We start from the raw sequence: 25959 nt of genomic DNA, 5'->3' as shown, positions 1-25959 counted from the left end.
CTGGTACACCTTAGCCTTCAATCTAATATAGACTTAACTCACTAAGGAACCTATCCAAGTGTAACTCTGACTTCGGGTCGAGACTATGGCCGTTGGATACCTTGTCCGAAAAGAACTTAACACGAAAAGGGATACATCCTCGATCTCAACCGTTGCGGAGATAGAAGCGTGAAAAGTTACAAATTGAGCTCCATACTATACATTACAAAGTCAGATTCCGGGTCAGATTTTTCGGAAACGGTCGAATAAGGAAACTCAGTGAATACATATCAAATTAGTGCGGGGAGCCCATCACCTTTTGAATGAAACATTTGTGTCCCCGGGGTACTCGCAGTGTCCCCAGGCGGGGTCCAACTCAAAATTTGCAAATGGAACCGGGGGTCAAGTAGCAAGCTATTGTATGAAAGCTATTCTTAAATAAAAGAACATAGAACAAATCTCAACTTTCTACGATAACCCTGTGCAAACGGACAACTTGTCAAAATGTCAATATAACCTACATCTGAAAATCTATGGCCACGCTCCTAAATCCGTTAAGTTGCGACAATAACAAAACAGAAAAAACACGTTTAAAAGTGCATGGTATTGAAGTAAAACATATTGTTGTAGAGTCTCTCACAGAGTCGCACAACCGACCTTATCCAAGTATAAGTGTAACTTCGAATGACCAATAGACCATAGAATGACAATGACCATTGGATTTCGTGTCCTAGAAGAGAAAGGATACATTGTTAATCGCAATCGTCGTGGAGGGTGAGAAGTTCTAAAGGCAACGGCATATGCTTCGCGAATCGGAACCCCAAATTCGCAGAGTGCACCGTGAAATTTCTATCGGGGGATTTACTGAACGAGAAACATGATGGTAAAGGCGAAAAGGAGTGACCTTGAAACTGTGAGGCAACTTGCAGAGGAGTGGGGTTGGAGAAAACTGGAATAATGGTGTAGAAAACTATGGCCACGCTCCTAAATCCGTTAAGTTGCGACAATAACAAAACAGAAAAAACACGTTTAAAAGTGCATGGTATTGAAGTAAAACATATTGCTGTAGAGTCTCTCACAGAGTCGCACAACCGACCTTATCCAAGTATAAGTGTAACTTAGAATGACCAATAGACCATAGAGTGACAATGACCATTGGATTTCGTGTCCTAGAAGAGAAAGGATACATTGTTAATCGCAATAGTCGTGGAGGGTGAGAAGTTAAAAGGCAACGGTATATGCTTCGCGAATCGGAACCCCAAATTCGCAGAGTGCACCGTGAAATTTCTATCGGGGGATTTACTGAACGAGAAACATGATGGTAAAGGCGAAAAGGAGTGACCTTGAAACTGTGAGGCAACTTGCAGAGGAGTGGGGTTGGAGAAAACTGAAATAATGGTGTAGAAATAAAATATATCGGAGGGTGCTTTTCTAGGGCTATAGGGAAAGGTTAAGAATAATATTTCGTTAAAATATGAAGTTGGAAACCAGTTTGATAATTTAACTCGGGAAAGAAAACGATAACCAAGTGGGGTGGGAGACGAGCTAACACATCCTTATTGAAGTAATATTCTGTAAATATACCAACACGTATATGCGAAGTTGTATATCTATTTTCTTTGCAGATAGTTTTGTTTACTTTTATTTCATCCACATATTCTTCCTATAAATTGCATATTGCTGCAAATCAATATTGTCACAGGGTATTTTGTGTGCCAATATTCTATGAAACACTATCTTCTGGTACGTTCACTATGTTTTGAGTTGGACCCCGCCAGGGACCCTGCGAGTACCCCGGGGACACAAATTTTTCATTCAAAAGGTGATGGGCTCCCCACACTAATTTGATATGTATTCGCTGAGTTTCCTTATTCGACCGTTTCCGAAAAATCTGCCCCGGAATCTGACTTTGTAATGTATAGTATGGAGCTCAATTTCTAACTTTTCACGCTTCTATCTCCGCAACGGTTGAGATCGAGGATGTGTTCCTTTTCGTGTTATGTTCGTTTCGAACAAGGTATCCAACGGCTATAGTCTCGAAGTCAGAGTTACACTTGGATAGGTTCCCTAGTCCGAGTTGATATATGAGTAATATATCACACATGCACTTGGTATGCGACATTAGAATTCTATTATATAATAAACTCAAAAAAAATAATTCCCAAACTCTGTTACAAGACAAGAAATAAAGAGTTTATTTATATATATATATATATATATATTACAAATTTAGGAGTACTTTTATTCATTTCTGAGCAAAATTTGTTTCTGGAACGTAAACATGAATATTTAAAGATTTTGTTGTAGCCATTTCGAAAGAATACAGCGTACAATCAACCACTCAGCCAGCAGCATACAAATTTCCCTGCTTCAATTATTAGCCGCTAAATGAATTTGAAATCACACAGTGGTGCCAGGTGATCCTAAGAATGGTTACTTCCTAAACGTGTAAACAACAGAAATATCTCCTTCAGGTAAGACAAAGGAGAAATCTAACTTTATATTTTCTGTAAGGAAAATTGGGCGTTGACGGGTTAAGGTCACTATCATTTCATAAAATTTCATAATTTCTAACCTTCTTTGGAAATACCTTGTGCTACCTTGCACAATTTAGTATTATCCAAGTTTCAGTAAAGATGCTGACGAGTCTTTCACGATATCATATTGCATCAGCTCTACAGCAATGAATTTCGCATTATTTAGATCCAATGTTCACTTCCTCATGCTGTCGGGAGCATGTGGCTTTTAAACTTTATTTTCCGCTTATCTTGTTTTGTCACAATGAATTCTGTATCGAATGTTTTTTTTTCTTATTAATGAATCATTTTTTTATCTAAATTTTAAAATACTGAAAATTTATAAGTTGCAAATATAAAACACATTAACGTGCATTACTTCTCTCTTTTCAGTATTCTGTCTTAGTCATTATTCTGTTCTCATGGTGCATAGTTCTGGCTGGACTAGCCCTTGTTAAACTGCACAAATACCATAAAATAGGAAAAACAGCAATGATAGAAGAGTTAAATAGGCAAAAGGACAAGCAATATAAAAATGCGACTTTTCAGAAATCATGGGATTATATGCAAAAACAAGTATGAAACCTAATAAATTCTAATTTATAGAAATAGGTGATAGTATAATATTCTCCTAGCTTGTACATATCTGGTCACAAAAACGTAGACTGCCTTCCAGGACTAAGTGGAAATAATTATCTACATTGTTACGAATTCCCTTTAGGTCTGGATCATTTTCCCTGCATTTTTGCCACAGTTTAACTAACTAACTCTATGGCCTATGGAACACGGAGGTTCAATGCCGCGTTCACAAAAGCTCTCCACTGACTTCTATCCTTAGCCAACTGGACCCAGTTTCTACTTTGTATTCCTATCTCTGCGAGATCCATCTTAATATTGTTCTCCCATCTGCGCCTAGGTCTTCCTAACGGTCGTTTTCCGATTGGTATTCCAGTTAAGATTTTGAAAGCGTTCCTACTTTCTTCCATCCTGGCTACATGGCCTGCCCACCTGAGCCTCCTAGACTTGATGACCCTAGCGATGTTGGATAAACCGTATAAATTATGTAGTTCCTCGTTATAAAGTTTCCACCATTCCGCATTCCCGTTTCTCTTGGGTCCGAATATTCGTCTCAGGATCTTGTTCTCAAATACTTTTAATCTATGTTCTTCCTTCCAAGTAAGCGACCATGTTTCCCAACCATACAGAACAACAGGCATGATTATCGTTTTATATATTTTAAGCTTAAAATATCTCGACATAATTCGCGACGACAAGAGATTTTGAACTGAATAATAACACGAATTCCCTGCTTTTAGTCGACATTTTTGCCACATTCAGGGATGGAAATTGAATGTGCATAATATTGCATTATGCATATAAAAATTTCGTTGTAGTTAAACAAAGTAGCTACTATACAGGAAATTACAGTAATTTTAAATCGCAAATTTGATATATTATTTATACTTTTAATCTGAAACGATTTTAAAGCAGTGGAAGTACAGATGGTGATCAGAAAAATGGAAACACCTGTAGTTGGCAACACGTCAGATGTATGGGTTGGCAGCGGTGTCGTGGCGTCCGCAGCGCCGGACCGCTGGTGATGGTGTGTTAGGTCGGTCTCCATACTACGTCAGGCGCAGTGGAACAGCAGTGTCCAGTGGCTGCAGCAGGCGGAGGTAGTATAAAATGGAAGACCTCTCAGATTTTCAAAGAGGGCAAATTGTTGGTGCGCGGTTATGTGGAGTGAGTGTGACGGCAGTGGCTACTGTGTTAGGTGTGTCGCGTGGGACAGTGTCGAAGATGATGACGGCCTACACAACACACGGGAAAACCACATCGGGGAAGCGGAACAGTGGGCGGAAGAAAATCATGAGTGACAGGTCACGTCGGGTATTAAAGCGCATTGTCACGCAGAACCGTCGTGCCACTGCGGACCAAGTGACGGAGCAACTCAATCAACATCTACCCCACCCTGTTTCGACAATCATAGTCCGCCGCGAATTACATGACATGAACTTACGGGGTCGTGTTGCACGTGCCAAACCGCTCACCAGGGACCATAACACTTTCGCACGCCGCAAATAGTGCCGCGACCATGCAACTTGGACCATTGAGGACTGGAAACGTGTGATATTGTCGGATGAGTCATCCTTCACCCTATTCCCAACCACGGGCCGTGTTTATGTGTGGAGAACGCCCAAAGAAGCTTATGATCTGCAGTGTCTCCGCCCAACTGTGAAACATTGCGGCGGCTCGGTGATGCTGTGGGCCGCCATATCATGGTTTTCATTGGGTCCTGTGGTCACACTAGGGATGGCCAATTCCGGAATTTTTACTTTCCGGAATCCGGAAAGTAAAATCGGAAAATTCCGGAATTCAGAAAAAATCCGGAATTCGGAAAAAATCCGGATTTCGGAAAAATGCCGGAATTCAGAAAAATTCCGGAATTCGGAAAAATTCCGGAATTCGGAAAAATTCCGGAATTTGGAAAAAAATATTTTTTTCTTTTTGTAATCCTAAGAATTTTATTCAAATGCAAACGAACAAATTTCCTCTTTGTAATCCTAAGAATGTATGATGCAAGTTAAGCTGAAACTTACATCCTAAAGTATACACTACTCAATCTTCCCATGGTTAATGAGATGTAGTCCAAAAGTACGATGTACTCCTAATATTTAATTTTTGTTTTACTGTGATATTGTCCAGAGGTAAGACATATATCACACTGAGATAAACAACTTGACATAATGAAGAAGTTATCATATGTAGTTTTCCAGAAAATCGTGAGAAACGAATTTTTATGAAGTTAAAATATGCGTCGCTTGTTGCCACTGTGATGCAATTGATAACTTTTATGCTGGAATATTATTATTATTATTATTATTATTATTATTATTATTATTATTATTATTATTATTATTATTATTATTATTATTATTATTATTATTATTATTAATCGTTTATGTACTGTAAAAGAAAAATATGTTAAGTAGTAGATTTTATCTGTTGTTTTTTGATATCTTCTAACAGTAATCACAAACTGCTTGTAAGTACGCAATGATTATCAAGGACAATGGCATATTAATGTAAGGACTACTCTGCAGACTAGCAATAAACAATAAACAATAACAGATAAACAATAGTTGCAAAAAAAGTAACTAACTTGGGCATGTCAGAATGTTCGCGAGAATATAGGGACGCATTGAGACTCTAGCAATGAGCGTGGTGTTATTATTACTCAAACGGCCGTACGATGGAAGCATTAACGCTAATGTTAATGGCACTAATGAGCACTTACTTGCTCTAACGTTTAACCTCATTTTTGAGATGATTCTTAGAAGTGGGCGTGTTGGCATGCAATTAGAAGACTTATATCCATTATTTAAAAAGCACACGTTATCTGTGGAGTACTAACGATTTGCGTCACTATCGAACACTAACATAGCACTAGCGACGTTTAAAGTCGAAATTGGAGTCTGACATAAGTGGCTTGTCAACTTCACGGACATTATATTTTCCTAGAATGCGAGAATTTTGCGCCTGGGAAATTGGCGCCCTACCACAAAAATAGGAAAAAATGCGCTCGCAATATATTTGCACTGGGATGTTTGCGCCCTACCCCAAAAAAAGGGGAAAATGCGCCGGCTATATATTTGCACTGGGATGTTAGCGCCCTACAATTCAACTTATTTTTGTATTGTGTAAAGTAACTTCCACTCACACTTGAACTAGGCTTGCCTCTCATTGTCTCAGTGAGTTACTCCATCCGTTATAATATTCCGAACAAATGAAAAAAATACAATTTTAGTTCACTAAAGGGCAATCCATACAAATACAATTTTTCATTATACTACAAAATTTACAATAAAAGTATAAATGACTGATATATAATTATTTATTAATATAATCAAAGAGTATAATTTAATCTACAAAAGGCTGTTTGGCTCTACCCAGATATCTCTGTTCACAATCCTTGCGAGTTGTTTGGCTTTTCAGGACACAAAATATAGAAAAGAAAATGTAAAGTGAATGTAAAATCAGTTCAGTAATATTATCAAGAAAACTATGTACAGTGTGTTTACTTGCTGGAATTACACTTCAAACACACAATTGCGCTCAGTCGTTCTTTCAGAAAAAAATGTTCCGGGGGGCACACTTAGTATTCCGGAGGGGGGTCACTGCTGGTTCTATTCCATTTATTATTATATTATAGACGTATTATTTTGGTCTCCTCCGAGGGGGCACTCTGAGAGCTCTAGAGAGGTCAGTGTTCCCCCAAAATCATCTCTGGAAGAAGCAGTGATTGCGTTGATCCGTTGTGTTCTTTTGGCTTATATTGAAGTTTATTCTCCCCTTATATAGCCACAATGAAAATAAATCACAAATGGCATGGTTGTGGGGGGAGGATTGTTTATGCTGTAATGTCAGCCCCTCCGAGCAAATGCGTAAGCTCCAATAGGTTCTTTTATTTCGCAGGGCTCAAACTTCCCGGTGGAGGTAAATCGTAGGCACAATTTTCCCTGTTCTTGAGGTAGGGCGCAAATTTCCCAGACGCAAAATTCTCGACACCGTTCGAATGACCTCGGAAGACTATATCTTTTTCAATACGTTTTTATATTTTTTACTCGAGATTTCTTCATAGCTTCCTATTAAAATTCTTACTAATAAATCCTCATTTTATTGTCCTAACCAATCAATATGGGTATGTTGTCAGTAAAATATTTAGATTGATCGAGCCTCTGGTGTGTAACCACAGTATTTCATATCATCCCCCCATTAGAAATCTTGGCTAAACGAACCAATATATGTTGCCAATAACGGTTGGAGTAACTCACTGAGACGATGAGAGGCAAGCCTAGTTCAAGAGTGAGTGGAAGTTACTTTACACAATACAAAAATAAGTTGAATTATAGGGCGCTAACATCCCAGTGCAAATATATAGAATGATTGAGCCCCTGGTAAATAACCACAGTATTTCGTGACAGACCCCCCCCCCTTCCTATTACCATATTCTAGCTACGTGCCTGACTCAGCTAATTCTCTACATTCTTTACCAAGCACACATTTTCTAAAGCGGAAAATGCTCTCTAAATACCTAAGCTCATTATTTTCAGCAGATGCACAAATTGGGTAACATTCTATCTACATGAATGTTATATATGTCGATTACTGGAAACCGCTTCTCGCTATCTATTACCATATTTACTATATAATGATTAACGTTAAAACCGGAAATGGTTGATTTCTACCGCTTCTGGTTTGAATATTACATTCATCAGGGAACTCGATTCTTAAATATTGACTCTGTACATCATGGCCAAAATTGATGGTAATCCATCAGATAGTTCTTGAGACTGTTTGTTTCACTGACGGACAGAATGAATATATGGCTATAGAGTTTTGATAAACTATTCGTTAATGAGTGATGATGGAACAAATATAAGAAAGGGAACCAAGAGTAGGCCTATCACCGTGAAAATTTTCGAACACAAAATTAGCCATCGAAAACCTACATGTCCTGGGTTAGAATACCATAGATGAAAACTCTACTACTGAGTCATCAATCACCCGCTTATTAGTTTTATTAATTATTATATTAATATAAATTAATGAATGCCTGCTTATGTTAATTATTGAACAATTACATTGTATACTTCGTAAAGTCAAAACTTATAAATTTGTATTTACTGTACATACAGTGAGCGCAGAAAGTGTTCGTACACCTATGCTATTGAAACGAGAATGCCTGCGAAATAGAAACAGAAAATTTAAGAAGTGTAATAACACACACAATATGAATAATGAAAACTAAGCTTTATGAATATATCAATAAAGAACCACAAAGACAAGTTTAATGGTCAGAAAGTAAATAAATTCGATAGAAAGTGTATAGAGTAGACGCAAAAAGAGATCGTACACCTGACGTACGAATACGAAACAAAGATACCACAACTGGGGTTCACTAGTATTCATTTGAGTATACACCTCTGTATAGCATGACGAGTAACAGAATGAGTTTAGTTGTGAATAGGAGTGAAAAAACTGCACGGTGGGCTGTCAAAATGGGAAGCAACCGACAGTGACGACGCCAGCTTTAAGTTCTTAGGGGGGCAAAGGAGGGGCAGATACATTTTCGGGGGGGCGGCTATTTGCCATACCAAAAATGACATATTTATTACGTTTGACTTATTTTACATTACATTGTGTATTTCGTTGCTGTTTTCATATTAGACCTATGTGATTATAAATTAAACTTATTTCAAGTAAAATTTGTAACTAACAAATAAGTAACATCTGCACATGAAATATTTTTCAATGAAACTTTTGAAGCCTGAACATAAATTGAATTACTTTCGCCTATGCTACAAGTAACACATCCGTCTAGTACTATATGCTAGTCTCTCTCTCTCTCTCTCTCTATATATATATATATATATAGGTCTATATATATATATATATATATATATATATATATATATATATATATATAGAAAGAGAGAGAGAGGAGCTGCTGAAAATGTCGTAGTCCAATCCAGAAGGAGTGTAGGTACTAGGGAGAAAAATGAAACCGTAGTTTAGAAAAAACATATCTCTGTATGTACAAATACAAATTTTCATATTAATAATGAAATTCTTATTGTTTCTCGGGCCTCTGAAGTGATTATGTGTGCCCAAACAGATAATTTAACGAACATCCAGATCCTAACTGTTATAACATTTTTGTTCCACCAAGGAAAGTCACCGAAGTAAATTAATTAGGAAATCATTGAAACACCACGGGACTCTCCTCCGTTATATACAGTGGTAAAGGAGTAAGTGGCTTAGTATAAACGTGGCGATTTCTCAACAAATTATCCTTTACATCCAGGATGATTAAAACCGATGACTTCCCGAAATCATGGATGGAATTTGTGACATTATTCTTGCAGCATTTCAGCCAGTGGTGGATATAACCCTGGGTCGGAGGGCTTAGGCCATTTTAGTTTTTGAGTGACAAAAATATTTTAAGCTATTATTTATATAGTTTTTAAAGTGTATAGTAAACTAGTCTGAGTATATAGTTATAGTCTGAGGTCTGGCTGCACCCCACTTTCTCAATTTTTACCTTCTCAGCAAAACTTGTGTCAGAGATTCTGGGCATTTCTTTTCAAACGCGTTGGTAGCATAATTCAGAATGGCTTGGGTATGCTCAAATTCTCGGCATAATGGGTTCCCAAAAAATGTCAGGAGAATAAGAGTGACGGCATTAAGAGAAGTCTTCTTCCAATTTGACCGTAATGCTGATCAATTTCGCTCACGAATAGTAACCATAGATGAAATATGGTTGTACCTTTATGATCCTGAATCGAAACAACAATCAATGGAGTAATAGCACTCCGTTCTTCATCGCTCCAAGAACTTCAAGACACAGAAGTAGGTTGAGAAACTGTTTGCAACATTCTTCTGGGATAAATATGAAGTGGTACTCATAGACTACCTCCGCAACGGTCAGATATTTAATCCAGAATCTCTACATTACTTACAAAACTGAAAGAAAAATTCAAAGTTCAACGCCGCGGAAAGTTAAAAAAAAAAGGAATTATGTTCCTTCAGGAGAATATACCTGTCCATAAAGCCCCTGCGAACACAACTGACATTGCATAATCTAGGATTTCAATTTCTAGATCATCATTCTTATTCCGCAGATTTAGCTCCGTCTAACTATTACGTGTATTTATTTCCGAAACTTAAATAACACTTGAAAGGACACCATTTTAGATCTGATAGGGGTAGTGCTACGAACAGTGGTGCGAGGAATCTTCAGATTTTTTAACTTTTCTGCAAAAACTGGAGCACTGTACAAGGTAGTATATTGACTCTCGGGGGAAGTGTAGAAGAAGTAAAACTTCACCATTCCACGTGCACTGCTTCTGAGTTGGGCTACAAATTTTTCAGCAGTTCCTAGTCAATATGGTAGACGTCACGTCAGTACTTTGAAACAAAATAAGTAAGGGAGCACTAGTATAAACCAATTACTAACTAAAGATCAGCACTCTGACAATACGTTTTATTGGGAATCAATTTCATTCCATAAATTTATTATTATCATTTGCAGGAAGAGAAAACACAACTTTTTTTATCCCTTTCAAAAAGTTAAGCCCTGGTAGTTGCAAACTAAGCTGTTATAAGCACATCCTCTGAATATTGAAAGCCGAGAATAATGTTTCAGAAAAAAGAAGTATAGAACCTTTAAATAAAACAAAATATGAAACTGAAAACTTCAAACCTAAATACAAATAAGTTACGTAAATGGTTTTACCTTTCTTTTGTTTCCAATCGAAGTTGATCCAATGAGAAGAAACCAAGCCGACCAAATCTACTATTGTTCGCTAGGCACAATAATTGAAAATCGTAAGAAAGAAGTAGAACTAAAATTTACCTCAAAAGGGGCTAATTAGAAAACAGAAATATGCGTGCATACCCAGACGCTCAAAGAAGAAAGCTTGAGGACTAATCAGCCACACAGTAAATGCATGGAAAGTAGACTACAGTTTGACAATGAGATTGGTTATGATACTGATATAAAATACTACATGTAGAATGTTTAAAAATTGTAGGGGTCTGGGGGGGCAGTCTAGGTGGCAGTCAGGGGGGCAGAAGTAGCTACTAGGGGGCGCTCGCCCCCCTTGCCCCCCTCTGGCGTCGTCACTGGCAACCGAACAGAAACAAATGAGGAGACAAGAAAAGTAATTATTAAATTGCATAAGAAAGGTAAGTCTTTGAGAAAGATAGCAAACCTTGCAGACAGGCCTCGTTCAATAGTACAAGCAATAATTGCGATGTATAATGTTTCTATCACTGTGCGAAACAAACAAAAAAAAAGAAAGAAAGAAAAGAAAAAGAAAAAAAACAAGAAAAAGAACTGGAAGACCAAGAGTGTTGAGTGAACAAGATAAACGTTACATTATTAGGGAAAGAAAAAAGGTTCCGAAAAGTAGTGCTGTGCAATTGACAACGGATCTGGAAACACGCGGTGTTAAAGTATCAGCCAGTACAGTGCGGAATATTTGCAGAGAGAATGGGTATCATGGTCGGATAGCCAGGAAAATGTTCAGGGTGAACAAGACAAATCGTATAAAGAGACTAAAGTTTGAAATAGAGTATAAAGATAAGGGATCAGGCTTCTTTCTGGAATAGGGTCATATTTTCGGACGAAAGTAAATTTAATCTTATCGAATCCAATGGGAGGCGTATGGTATGGCGCAAGGTGAATACAGAGATGAATCCTCAAAATCTCGTCCCTAAAGTAAGACACGGAGGAGGGTCCGTGCTCGTCTGGGATTGTATGAGTGAGTGCCTCAGGAGTGGGTCGTCTCCACTTTATCGATGGAGTGATGATCCACAAAGTGTATATTAACATATTAAAGGAAAATCTACATACTAGTGCGCAGAAAACAATTTATTGTTCAGCAAGACAACGACTCCAAACATACAGCGGAAAATACTCGATTGTGGCTACTCTATAATACCTTGAAACAGCTTCGCACACCTCCCCAATCCTCAGACATGAACCCCATAGAACATCTATGGTCTGTTCTGGAGACAAGAATCAGAAGACACAGCTTCTCTACTAAAGAAGGCCTGAGAAAAGCTATTCAAGAAGAATGGGACATAATCAGTCCCGAAGCTACAGAACTACGAACTACTACAGGCGAAATCAATGCCACGAAGACTACAGACAATCATTAACGCACAGGATAATCCCATAAAATATTAAATAACGTAACATACTTTATAAGCATTAATTCAAGCATAAGTGTACGGTGACTTTTTGCGTTTACAAAAAAGGAATTCTCTCTTTTCTTCTGAACAAAACAGTGATTGTGTTTGTTTGGCCTTTCTCTTGTATATAGAAATAAAATGTATGAATGTGTAGTCTTAATTCTGGTTTTATATATATATATATTTTCCACCTCCCGTTCTCATGCTAGCTGTTTTCAATATAAAGTATGCACGGTGTACGAACACTTTCTGCGCTCACTGTAGGTATGTTGACAATAAGCGAATGTTATTAGAATATTTGTTGAGATTTCTTTCCCTTCACTGCCTTTCGCCTGGTTAAAAAGTAGTTTGCACTGCTTTGGAGCAGCTGCAGTTGGGAACGCGATAATGTTTGAGACATACCGGCGACGACTTTTTTGTGTGTGAAAATAAGACCTTCCTCATAAAGCAGTAAATATCTGCAGTAGCAATTGTCTACGTAAGTGATAAAGACATATCCAACTACAAGAAACTAATACAGTACGTATATATATTCATTATTGTGTTTCTCTTTTAACAGTTACTAGCTAGGGATGGCTAATTCCAGAATTTTTACTTTCCGGAATCCGGAAAGTAAAATCGGAAAAATTCCGGATTTCGGAAAAATTCCGAATTTTTTCTAAATTCTGGATTTTTCCGAATGTCGGAATTTATCTGAATTCCGGAATTTTTCCGAAATCCGGATTTTTTCTGAATTCCGGAATTTTTCCGAATTCCGGATTTTTTCTGAATTCCGGAAAATTTTGGCCATCCCTAGGTCACACTTAGCGGACGAATCACTGCCAATGATTATGTCGCAATTTTAGGAGACCACTTGCATCCTATGGTCCGGGTATTGTTCCCGGACAATGACGCCATCTTCCAGGATGATAATGCACCCATTCACACAGCTGGCGTTGTTGCAGCTTGGTTTGAGGAACATCGGGATGAAATTCAACACGTCCCCTGGCCCGCCCAATCCCCAGATCTCAACATAATTGAACATCTGCTGTCCGTCTTGGAAACACGACTCCGGCGACGATTTCCACCTCCATTCTCTCTCACAGAACTGGCCGATCCCTGCACGAGGAATGGTGTAAAATTCCACTTGCTACCATTCACGACCTCTATGCCTCCATCCCACTCGCATCAAGGCTGTTCTGAAGGCGAAAGGTGGCCCGACACCATATTAATCTGGTAAGTTGAAATTTCGTTCAGGTATTTCCATTTTTCTGATCACCATCTGTAGAATTATCATAGCTACGAACAGACTATAATGACCAACCACTAGCTTCACGCGATTTCCTAATTGTTTCATTAATTTACGAAAAATCCTTCGAAATGAGCAGGGTAAGGCAAGAATATGTGAAAACATTCTGTTTTCTTCTGGTATAACATATGATTCATTCGACCTATGTTTTGCATAAAGGCTGAGAGGAAACTGGGCTTTGTTTCTAAAAGGGCTGGAGATGTCAAGGAACAAAGTAAAATCACATTTTCTTGTAATGTCAGTATTACAAACTAGCAGAAAATAAACCAAAACATGAACGAAATTTGCTTCTTATAAGGTGAGTAAATTTTCTTTCTTTCTCTTTTTACACGCTGGGATCTTAAAACTACTTTTTTTTTTAGGAAAACAAATGAAGACTTTTGGAATATATTTCAGTTCTGTAACTTCCTCCCACTTTCTTCATTCTATCATCATCCATCTCATTAACACCATTTTTAGCCTCGGTGCATAATTGCAGGACGTTAAACTAAACACAAATGTCCCTCTATTTTTAAATTAGACCTTCCAAGAAGAACTATTTCTAATTTCATGACATTACTATCTTTTGCCAGGAAGAGAAATTTGGATATTTAAAATCAGGAATACTGCTGATATTTCATTATGTTGAAATAACCCTACCCATTTTAAATTAATAGCATCCGACGACTGAAAGAAAGAATACTATTAATAACGCGTATGGGTTATTATAATAACATCAGCAGTATTCTTGAATTTTAAATATCGAAATTTCTCTTCCTGGAGAACGTAGATTTGCAATGAAACTTAGCTTAATACAGTTTTTGAGGGGCCTGATTTCAGTATTTTATCATTATGAATATTTACGTCACTTCGCATTTAATAACGATCCCACACGCAGATGAAAACAAACAAGAAATGTTGTATCTTTGCTTCTCGTTTCTTTGCCTTTATGACGTAGACTAATGTTAAACTACAGATCACAATTGCATTCAAGTTTAACTTAGCAGATGCTTTTACGAGTCTTTGTTTCATTGGCTCAAACTGCTGTATCTACAAAATATTTCCTTTATATTGAATATCTTAATTCAATGCATAACCCTGTATGAATCCAAAATACACCTATAATTTCCAACCTTGGGGTCATTTGAACTTTACATTTCAACATACTTTCGTGAATTTTTTAAACATTCTTTTTCTGCCATAAATTTATTTTACACGGTACTGCAATATTGTAATAATAATACCATAACATGGATTTGCGTATAAATCCATGGAAATCCATATTGCACATTGTAAACTTTTGAAAATAGCTTTAGGAAAACATGAATTGCATACTTCACTCTGGTCCTTTTGCATGAACTGGAAATGAAAGAAAATTGCTCACTGATGAAGTAGTCGGATAATAAGCAGCGTAAAAAATACTAAAATAATGAAGCCCAAGTGGTTATAACAAGGCCCTAAACCAGCCACATAAGTTTGGGGGTACCATGAATATGTTAGGGGGGCCAAGTCATTAAAATTCTCTTAGAAATATCTAAATTATGATTTTTGCATTAATAATAGCATTTTGTATTGAGGTCTGAAGGGGCTACGGAAAGTTTAGGGGGCAGTCCCCCTAGCTCCCCTCTGGTTGCGGGCCTGGTTATAACCCTCCCAACGATCTGTGATTTTTGTAGAAAAGCTGTGGTAAAGAAGATATTACGGATTTACAATATTTAATAATGACGCAATCTATACCAAGAAACACCTTCTTCGTGTCAAAAGAATCGTCCACATTAGGAATAAATAAACTTGACTACTTTCTAGATTTGATTCATCTAGGTTGTAAGGAGCAAAGTCGTGGCAAAGTGTTATTAAGTCCCGTTCTTATTCCTATTTTTACACCTTCTGCCTCAGTTTCACTAATAATGTGAATACCTATAATACTTACAAGGAACCCTAGGTATCTATCAGAGCCCGATTTTCATGAAACTTGGTATATAGAGAGAGTACCTCGGGAAACTCGCACAGCCAAAATTGTAGCTGCAGAGTCCAAGACGTTGGGACACTAGGACCCGAGAAAGATCAAGAGTGGAACGTCAGTACATTAAGGACATGGTGACAAAATGCACGTTTTTGTTTAAAACTAATCATTGTAGCGACACGAAATGAACATACATCGATACGAGATGGTCGATATGATCTGTTAAAAGTTATAAAAAGAATATCCGCCATCTTGAAAGAGGCCATATTGAAACTGCTGTGATTGGTGTAAATGAGAAGAGGGTCACCCGATGCATTAATTTGAACGTAAATAGCCACAAAAAGCTGTTGGTGAAGTCTGCTGTGGGATTACATTATTCCTGTGCTTCTGGTAGAGTGATTTAGGTACAAGATGAGCAAAGTATCTTATAACACTCGAGCAAATGCACATTATGGAGCGCTATGAGTGGGATCAGTGGAACTAGAAAACCGAGCACAATATAATTTTAGCACTACATCATTTGTGTCAGAGTCAACATGTAATTGGTGTCGATGTGCTGATATGACGGGTTCAATCTTCATAATAATGTCATGGTTGACATTAACTTGTAACTCTTTATTAGACTTAAATTAATTCGAACAGAAATCAGAACGTGATATCAGTTCACCTATAGCCCTCCATACCCTCCATCTGCTCGAGTGTCATGAGATACACTTTGCTTATCTTGTACCTACACCACTACCAGAAGCACAGGAATAATATAATCCCACAGCAGACTTCACCAACAGGTTTTTGTGGCTATTTACGTTCAAATTAATGCATCGGATGACCCTCTTTTCATTTACACCAATCGCACCAGTTTCAACATGGCCTCTTTCAAGATGGCGGATATTCTTTTAAAACTTTTAACAGATCATATCGACCATCTCGTATCGATGTATGTTCATTTCGTGTCGCTACAACGATTAGTTTTAAACAAAAACGTGCATTTTGTCACCATGTCCTTAATGTACTGACGTTCCACTTTTGATCTTTCTCGGGTACTAGTGTCCCAACGTCTTGGACTCTGCAGCTACAATTTTGGCTGTGCGAGTTTCCCGAGGTACTCTCTCTATATACAAAGTTTCATGAAAATCGGGCTCTGATAGATACCTAGGGTTCCTTGTTAGACTTTGACCAGATTTCTCATCAAAATACGTATTGCAAGTTCTTAAAGATTCTGAGTGATTATACTTTTAAGAAAATCATCACGGATATTGCATCAAACGTCAATCTATTGATTGTTCGGGTTTGCATTTAATTTCCTTTTTCAGCGCAGAGACAGTATGAAACGGAAAGACTGAGCTGCACCGAGAAAATACCAATCAATATGTGTAACGAAGCAAATGAAGAACAAATTAATAAATACATTCTTTGAGTTTTACGTTCCACGATTATGCCGACTAGGCTAAAATAAATACATTCTTGTTTAATGTGAAACCTGATCTACTACTTGGGTTTGTATCCGCGACAAATACTCTTACCACGAATCAAACGTGCGCTAGAACGTGCGTTAATCACTGACCAGTTAAGATGTTCTCGTGGACCTATTGTCTGATGTAGAATGTAAACATGTATTATCACAGAGAATGAATCTTGCATATGCGATGAAATTTACTGTTAAATTAACTGATTATTGAAGTTTCTATCCAAGAGAAAGTGTTTCCATTAAATTGTGATTTTTGAGTTCTGTCTAGAATTATATTAGTAAGTGAATAATAATACAAATGGTAATTTATAGGTAGTCTATATCAGGGTCAGAATTTACTTTACTTAATATCTGAAGCTTGTAAGTCATATCCCTTAATACTAAGTTTTCGATACTTGCATTAAGCTATTTAGAAGGCCGCAGCTAGTTTCGTTTAATACCCACTTTTCAATGTTTGGATTAAGCGATTTAGAAGTAGACAACGGTTGGTTTGTTGATGACAGTTTAAAGTTCATTACAGAAGCTAGGCTATATCAAACGTGGTCCTACAGACAAACACGGGACCCGAACTACATGTACTCCCACCAGATATCGAACTCTGGCCTCCCGCGAGAAAGACGCGTATGCTAACCATATATCCACAAGAGAGCTAATTAAAAGTATATTGTAATGTCCCACGTGATGTAGTGTATAAACAATTCCACACGCCAGTGTTTACAAACACCACCACGCGGTTTGGCAAGAAGATTTCACACCAGATGGATCTACAATCACTTGCAGACGACGGCTTCTAGCCCCTCCCACGGAGCAGCAGTGCCACCGCCACAGACAAAGGATATATCCTTTGTCTGTGGCCATATCCTTTGTCTGTGGCCACCGCCACCCAAGGAACCCTTTGAATTGGCTGGACGACGGCAATTCTGTATGAGTTTTCTGGTGACCCTCCTACTGTTTGCAACAGAACATTAGGACTACCCTAACCCCAGGCCTCTAGTCTACTACGGAACTCTTGGCCTATCCTTTCTCCTGGCTTAGCCTGCTACGGAGCTCTGTTTGGGAATCCTAACCTCAGCCGCTTAGCCTGCTACGGGGCTCTGTTGGCCACTTAACCCGCCTTTCCTCTCTGCGGCGTGTTGGATCCTTAATACCCCTCTGCTTAGCCTGCTACGGGGCTAGGTAGAGATCCTGTCTGCAACCTTACGGTGAAAGACTATCTATAACTAACCTTGTATACCAGAGAGATTATTTGTACAAAATTTTGTAAAAATACTTTTATAGTGGAAAAGTTTTATAATAAAAACCGGTAGCGGGAGTCGATTCCGGACACTCTTTTTATTAACGCTCTACCTAAACCTATATGGGACAAAGTTTTACAATATAATATGATTGGAAAATGTTTGCCCTTGTTCTTCCTTCAAACTTATTGATTGATTGGTTGATTTGTATTTAAATCTAACAGTGAGGAGTGGCGGTATATACAATGAAACCCACAGTATAAGTAAGGATCTGAAGGAGTGTAATGCGTTTGATGTTCTCTCACTGCGAACTGAGCTTTCTCGTGGCTATAGGCTAGCGTACGCGTCTTTGTTGCTGGAGACTCGAGTTCGATTCCGGAGAAAGTTTATGAAGTTCGGATTGCACTATAGCTGTAGAACCACATCTTCTACAACCTTGGTTCTGAAATGGACGCTGAACTCTAATCCAACCATCGGAAATTGAACTCAGAATCTCGTTCACCGAGGATACATGCATCAGCCACTTTCTTGATTATTTTTAAGCAAAACTGAAGCACTAAATGTAAATAAAATTGCACATGCTTCTCAGTGGAACACGAGGTGGAGTTTTTTGATGTGCACCCTGTAGCAGAGGTGCGGAAGGAAGCGTCTGTATAGGTGGTGGATATTGGTACTGCTGCCAATTAGGGGTTTGATTATACAAGGTGTCATTTGATTGCTGACTAAAAGTAGGTATGAAGGAACTAGCCACTGGAGATGAATTTAGGTCACTAATTCATATAATGCTTAAAGTTTTTCTGCAAAGAGAATAAATGGCTTGTGATAACTCTACATAAGTAGTCTCTTTCTATTTTATAAGGTCCTGTGCAGTTTCTAATACATGGAGATGCCCTTACAACGTTTGTACGGTTTCAGAAGTTTCTAATGCAACTTTTTGTATAAAGATTTTCTTCAGTCCTAATTATAAATAGTGATTTTTTTTTTTTTTTTTTGTCTCTCGTTGCCTGGAGCATTACTTGCATAATTACTTTCAATTTCCGTTAAAAATAAAAAGCATCAATGCGTTCATTTTCATCCTTCTGTATTTGAAATATTTGAAATTCCGTCTTATAAGCTAGTAATTTAGGTAGACTTAGATTGATTAATTTGGATTTAAATTTTGGTACCTGGGCTTTTAATTACATTAAACGTAATTATTACATTATTATTATTACAACTGTCCTGAAACGTATACAAAATTTTCTATACAGTGCCTTCTATTTTAATACTAAAATTCATAGAATTAGCAAGTAATTGTTTTTTGTATGGAAATCTAAACGGAAGTAATGTTGAAAGAAATATGAGGAAGGAGGACAAAGAAATGAAAAAATGAAATTTTTGAGTTTTAGGTAGCACAGTTATGCCGGCTAGGTTAAAGGAGACGGTGATGATGAGAAATGAATGAGATGATGGAATGAACAAAAATCAGTGGCGTATTTACGATTTTGTTTCGAAAGGGGCTTTCCTAACTTTCGGGAGGGGGGCTTTGCCTGGAAATGTAAAATTCCGCAAGATATTTCATTTACTTTACTATAGTAAGTAAAATTTCGGGGGAAGAGCTTAAGCCAGGAAGCCCCCTAAATGCGCCACTGGGAAAGAGGGAGAACCGCGACTAAACCCACGCACAAGGTGTTTGTCCACCACAGAGTTCACTTGGCTGGAGCAGGGTTTGAACCCGGGACCTCATGCACCAGACGTGAACACTCTACCACTGAGCCACGGTATCTTTTTTCATCTTGATGTAATAAAAGTAATAGAAAACAATGTCTTGAATGCATGTTAACCCAGAACCTTACTTTATGAACATAAGTTTATGCAAATATCAGTTCTTACTTAAGAACAGTAAAGATATTGGGATTGGTATTCATCCAACGTTAGCTCTTTGTCAGAGGGTTTAATAGTTGCAGAGTGCCTTTCACCACATTTAATTCGTTTAACAACATAATCTTCAGTATTGAATGAAGAAACGTACGAACCATTAATATTCACAGATTCTACTGTTTTAGCACTTAAAACTTTCCTTTACATTGAAGGTTCAAACTTTAAAAAAAAAAAAGTCACATTTCGCGTTTGAGATTTGAAGATCACCGAGTTTTAGGTACAGTTTCGACGGGTTTCATTCTATGTAGCCAGGACTAACTCTGTCGAAATCTTGTGCTATCGAAATTCCTGCAAAATTTTAGATGATTCGTAAAAAGAAAACTTCAACTTTTCTGAAATTTAAAATAATTCTTAATAACCATACAACCTTTTAGCTGATTCCTTGGGCCAGTGCGAATCTATCAACATTACGCTTCCACTGGAATTTTTCTGGGAAAAGCTATATTTGATGTTGTTCACAGCTTTGAAAAAACATGTAATCTTATCCGTTCATATCTATGAAGAGACCCCTTTGATAGTTTCATTACTAGAACACCATGAAAGGTACAATATTTTTGCAAGGGGGACGCGGTGGCTCAATGGTAGAGCGTTCACCTCTGGTGCATAGGGTACTAGGTTCGATCCCAGCTCTCGCCAAGCGGTGGACAAACACCATTTGCGTGGGTTTTCTCGGGATTCTCCCACTTTCTTCATTGCACCATTTCATTAATTTCTCATCATCACCGTCTTTTTTAGCCTAGCCGGCATAAGCGGGGACGTAAAACTTAAAGATTTCATTTCAGATTTTTTTCTTTTGCATGGGGCAACAGAAGTCATCCAGAAATCTACAAACTTCAGTTTATAGGGCTTATTATACATGCATTCAATCTTGGACACAGTTGTTATGATGAATGGTGATCTTGGAAATATGAGCTAAGTGTTTGAAGATATTCCAAAATATCCCGAATTCTGGTCATTTCATAAATAAATGTGCACTTTGATAGTTTCTAAATCTGGACAACCCTTAGCACTTCTATGGAAATACAGGGTCGTATCCAGAAGTAGTAGGACTATCTTTTTTTTTTTAATTATTGAACATTTTGGCTCATCGACTTTATACTCTTCAAAATAGGCCCCTTGGGCAATCACGCACTTCTGGTAGCTAGCCTTCCAGGATGAGAAGGCCTTCTGGAAGTCGTCCTCCGGGATGCCGTTCAGCGCCCTCGTCGTCGCCGCTTGGACCGCTTCCACCGAGCCGAAACGATGCCCCTTGAGCTGCCTCTTGATATGGGGGAATAGGAAGAAGTCCGGCGGTGCCACATCAGGGCTGTAGGGGGTGAGGCAACGTGGAAACACCAAATTTGGTCAGGAGATCCGTCAGAATCCACGCGCCGTGGCACGGCGCGTTGCCATGGTGGAGCTTCCATTTCCCCACCAAGTCTGGTCGCACGCGTGTGATCCAATTTTGCAGCCGTGTGAGCACTTCCACGTAAAATCTTGCATTTACTCTCTGTCCAGGAGGTACAAACTCGTTATGGACAATGCCACGACGGTCAAAAAATGCAATTAACATCGATTTTACTTTCGATTTCGACATTCTGGCCTTCTTTTTACGGGGTGATTGTGCGGCTCATGGTATCCTCCTTGTAGGCCTCCGTAAGCATGTCCTTGGCTTCGGTCGCTGATTTTCCCAATTTGACGCAAAACTCGATGGCGTACCGCTGCTCCAAATTTCACTTAATCGCAACTGACGACGAGGCGTCACAACAGGAGGTCAGTAACACAGTGGTCCACACTCAACTAACACTCGCAGGCGACTTCCGCCGCTCGACACCTGTATCCCAAGGCTCCCCTCCATAACATCCGGCCTTGCAGCCCCCCCTACATTGCACCGCGCGCACTGGAAAAAATCAGTCCCACTACTTCTGGATACGACCCTGTATGTAAAACTATTTTTAAAGTATGCCACTAAAGTAGGAGAGCACTTCCATGAAGGTTGCACTAAATAGTTGAAGACAACATTTACCATACTTCAAATATTTTGTTTATATTATAAAATTTCACTCATAGGTTCTTTGAAACAGTTTCAATTTCTCGTTATTTATTTATTTATTTATTTATTGTGGCATTGAGTGCTAATAAATACATGAACGCCTAATTCCTTTTGCATCAACAACACAGCACCACTTGTTCCTCTTTGCATGTTACCTGCCCCATCTACATAAACAGCAAGTCATTTTTAGTGATGTGTAGTATTTATGACTGCCTTACAGATATGTTGCTTAATTGTTTCTTGTAGTTTATTAAACCCTAAAAGTATGTTGCAGCATTCCTGATAAAACACTGTGCTTGGGTTCATGTGCAGTACAATAGAGATAACATCTACAATACTATAGCCCTTGACAAATGTTGTATTGCTAAATATATGGGAGTGGTTAGGATTTTAGAGGAGTAGAAAATATTCTTCCCACCCTACAAAAACAATAATTAAGTTAGTGACAGGGAAAGGAAAGCTAATGGATTTTCCTGGCTTCTTCTTTACAAATAAATTACTAATGACATATGAAAAATGTTATAGGTATCATATGAGTTCAAATCATGAAAAAGAAAAGAATTCAAATCATGTTAATGAAAAGCGGTAACCACGATCTTAACCTCCTGAGTCCCAATGTACTTCTGGAAGGACATTAAATTTCACTTAATGAAGTCCGGGAATAAATATGGACAATGTAGTAAGAGAAGTCTAATGTATATACTTTTAAAAGGACATTCATTTTTTACCTCCTTGAGTCGTGAAAAATGTTTTGCTCAAAATCTTCAGTTTAGCTATATATTCTGACTTATAGTTGTGAACGGTATTCGAAAAAAAAATGTTTAAAAATTTTCGCATGGTACAAGTATGTTTTCTAAATGTCCTTTGAGAAGTACAGTACATTCGGTGTTGGTTAAATAACTTGAATGAATACTGATGTACTTTTACAAGGATCTTCGGTCTTTATTACAAAATAACTACATAGTACCAAAGTTTATTTTTCTGAATGCTATCTACGTATTGAACACAATTTCGTTTACTAGAAATGCACAACAGCACACAGTTTATTTTATTATTTTATCCAGATTTTCTCAGAATTCTTTCATAAAAAGCTTTTGTTTTCAGTAATTTACTGTTTTGTCCTACAACTTTGTGTACGTATGTTACTGAATACATACATGGATAAATTTTGTATATTATTGAAGATCAAGTTAAATTTATTGCCTTCTATGGAAAGCGGAAAACAGTTTCGCTTGTTTACGAACCAGAGATAAGTACCACATCTGCTGCAAAAGACGCTTGTTTTCATTGTACAATTTATGTTCCATCGCCTTTTCTGAATTCCTGAAGGGGTGGCTCAGTGCTAGAGTGTTCACCTCCAGTGCTTGGGGTCCCCAGTCCGATCCTAGATCGCGCCGTGGGCACTTTGTGGTGGACAAACACCATGCTCATGGGTTTTATCAGGGTTATCCCGTTAGTAGTGAATATGTACAAACGTCACCATTTTTGACCTTGAAAGTACTTACACTTTTGGTACATATTGTCGTTGAAGTAATGAATATTGTAATTACTCTAAGTACTCTCATTGAAGTACAAAGGTTCAATTGAACTTGAATTATTACCGGTACTTTAGGTACAATTACTGACATGTAATTATGCTGTACCGGACTGTAGTCTCATTATTTTGCGTACGTAATAACGACCTACATATTTTTTGTTCACTTTTTTTTATATGCGTTCCTTTGTAGAGCATGTTAAAGTGACAGGATGAATTATTTTTGATAAAGGTTTAAATATGAAATTGAACGAAATGGTTGGCTGTGTTTGTACTTTATGTTGATTAATTATTTCTTGTGTACTTTGTAACATTTTGAATGTCTAAACAGAGCTCGCCCATATGTAAAGTGATAAGTAAATGCATTTGTAATGAGGGTGTGAGATAGAACGAATCGGCAGACTTTGTAGTGCTTTGAATTATAGCGAAAAATGTAAAGAAAACAACATTAGTTACTGAAAATAAATTGTTTTGGGTTTAAATGAGAAAATAATGTTAATTTAGTTCTGGGTAGGGTGGACATTTTAATATAAAGGAAGTAATAATGTAAAGAATTCACGCATGTTTCTTGAAGTGTATAATTAATGTCAACCGTTTGATTTTGAAAGACTTTTTTTGAAACGGAAACGCAATCCTTTAAAGATTAATTGTTTGGGGAAACAACAGGCAAACAAAACTGCAACCCGGCAGGTTTAGGACGCGACAGGAAAATTAATTCAGAACGACAAGGGTTCTTTAAGAAAAGAGACCGCCATCTGTTTAAGTGCCCGCAGGGGAGGTTGGGCGACACAGAGGATGTAATATATGAGTTATGGAGAGTGAGGTTCTAGAATTTGGTAGAACTTTCTGGATTTATTTTTGTTGGTATACAAACTTTGATGCAAATCAAGTGGTTACATTTGAAGAAATAAAAGCACGATGCGTTTGAGTTGGTGAATTGTATTCTATAGAAGTTAACAGAGAAGAAGAATTTATCTGTAAGTACTGGCTTTGTTTTTTTCTTGTTTTATGTTTATGTTTTCTTTTTTTCGTATGAGAAGGGACATTGGAAATGAAATACACGCAAAACATTTGTAATTGTTGGGAGTATAAGGGGGACGGAAGTGTTTGTTTTTATCGGGAATTGATTGCGGATTTTCCGGCATCGAAAATCATATGACTCGATGTACTTATATGTAATTATAAATTAACTAAGGTGTAGTGTAATGTAATATGGAGGCTACAGGGATTTAATATTGGTCATTGCACTTGGATTTGAACCAGGGCCCTCCCACGTGGAAAACCGTACGCTAAATATTTTGTTCGATGGAGTTTTTACTTATATGGCACTAAAATTGAACACAATCTGTGACTTGCCGGGAATCGAATTATGATCTTCCGCGCCGAAAGCCAAACACAATAAACAAATAGCAAGGAATTTTGGATTGTTTGGACCTCTCCGTCAGAACGAGGCGTAGTTATTATTTTACATATTAAAAGAATAGTTGTATAGACACACAAACGGACACATTTTATAATAAATATGCGATTATTTTCTTGTTCATAGGACCATAGCATATCTTCAGAATATAAGAAGTTAGTGTTACATGAAAAGACCATTAAATGATGTGTGAAACTGATTACTTATGTAATATGGTATTAATTTTTATTATTTTGTGTGTGGTATTAACATTTACAGTAGGGGAAAGGAACTGGGTAGCCTACACCTGCTTTGAATTTTATCTTTAGTAATATTGAACTGAACATAAGTTTGAATTTTGAATAATACTTTTATAATTGTTAGCATATGTCAGTGGTTTCCAACCTTTTTCATTTTGAGGCGCATTTGGAAAAAATGTTGTTTGTAAAATGCAGGAGCTGAATAAAAGCTTGGTATGTGATACTTTTGTAATCATTTTATGAGAAAATTTAGATTTTTTCTTATTGTTTCTTGATGGTACAAATAATCGTATTTGATTTGAAGTTTAGCGTCCCTTTTTAGCACCATAGTTATGTGGGACATGGACCTACTGATTAACGTTGAATTAGAATCCTTGAGCTTCCGCAGGGAATTCAATCCCCACGCCAAAGGCGCGTACGCTAACCACGTAGCCACAAAGACCACGTAGCCACAAAGAAGATTTATTCGTGTTTGAAACAGTTACAGGAACTAAAATACGGTATATAGTTAATTTTTTTTTGGTAAGCTTCGTGTTTTATATTATATATTCACCTCGTGATTTACAGCGGTCCTAAACTAATAGATAGGAATTTTGTGTTGTAAATGAGAGGAGAGTATTTGAA

The 25959-nt window shown here is 37.6% G+C and overlaps 1 protein-coding gene across 2 annotated transcripts in view; it reads left to right on the top strand.

The window, feature by feature from the left end:
- LOC145681439 (uncharacterized) overlaps positions 1-25959 on the top strand; it is a 136876-nt gene that overhangs the window by 93632 nt on the left and 17285 nt on the right. For both annotated transcript variants that reach the window (XM_081753083.1, XM_081753084.1), the window contains exon 6: positions 2889-3071. In XM_081753083.1, the coding sequence (XP_081609209.1) occupies positions 2889-3071 (183 nt within the window). The remainder of the gene's footprint in view (positions 1-2888; positions 3072-25959) is intronic.

The sequence above is a fragment of the Thermobia domestica genome, chromosome 3 (assembly GCF_964235325.1).
Source record: "Thermobia domestica chromosome 3, izTheDome1.hap1.1, whole genome shotgun sequence".
NCBI lineage: Eukaryota > Metazoa > Arthropoda > Insecta > Zygentoma > Lepismatidae > Thermobia > Thermobia domestica.
The sequence above is the reverse complement of the archived record's forward strand: the minus strand, read 5'-3'. Positions and strand labels throughout refer to the sequence as shown.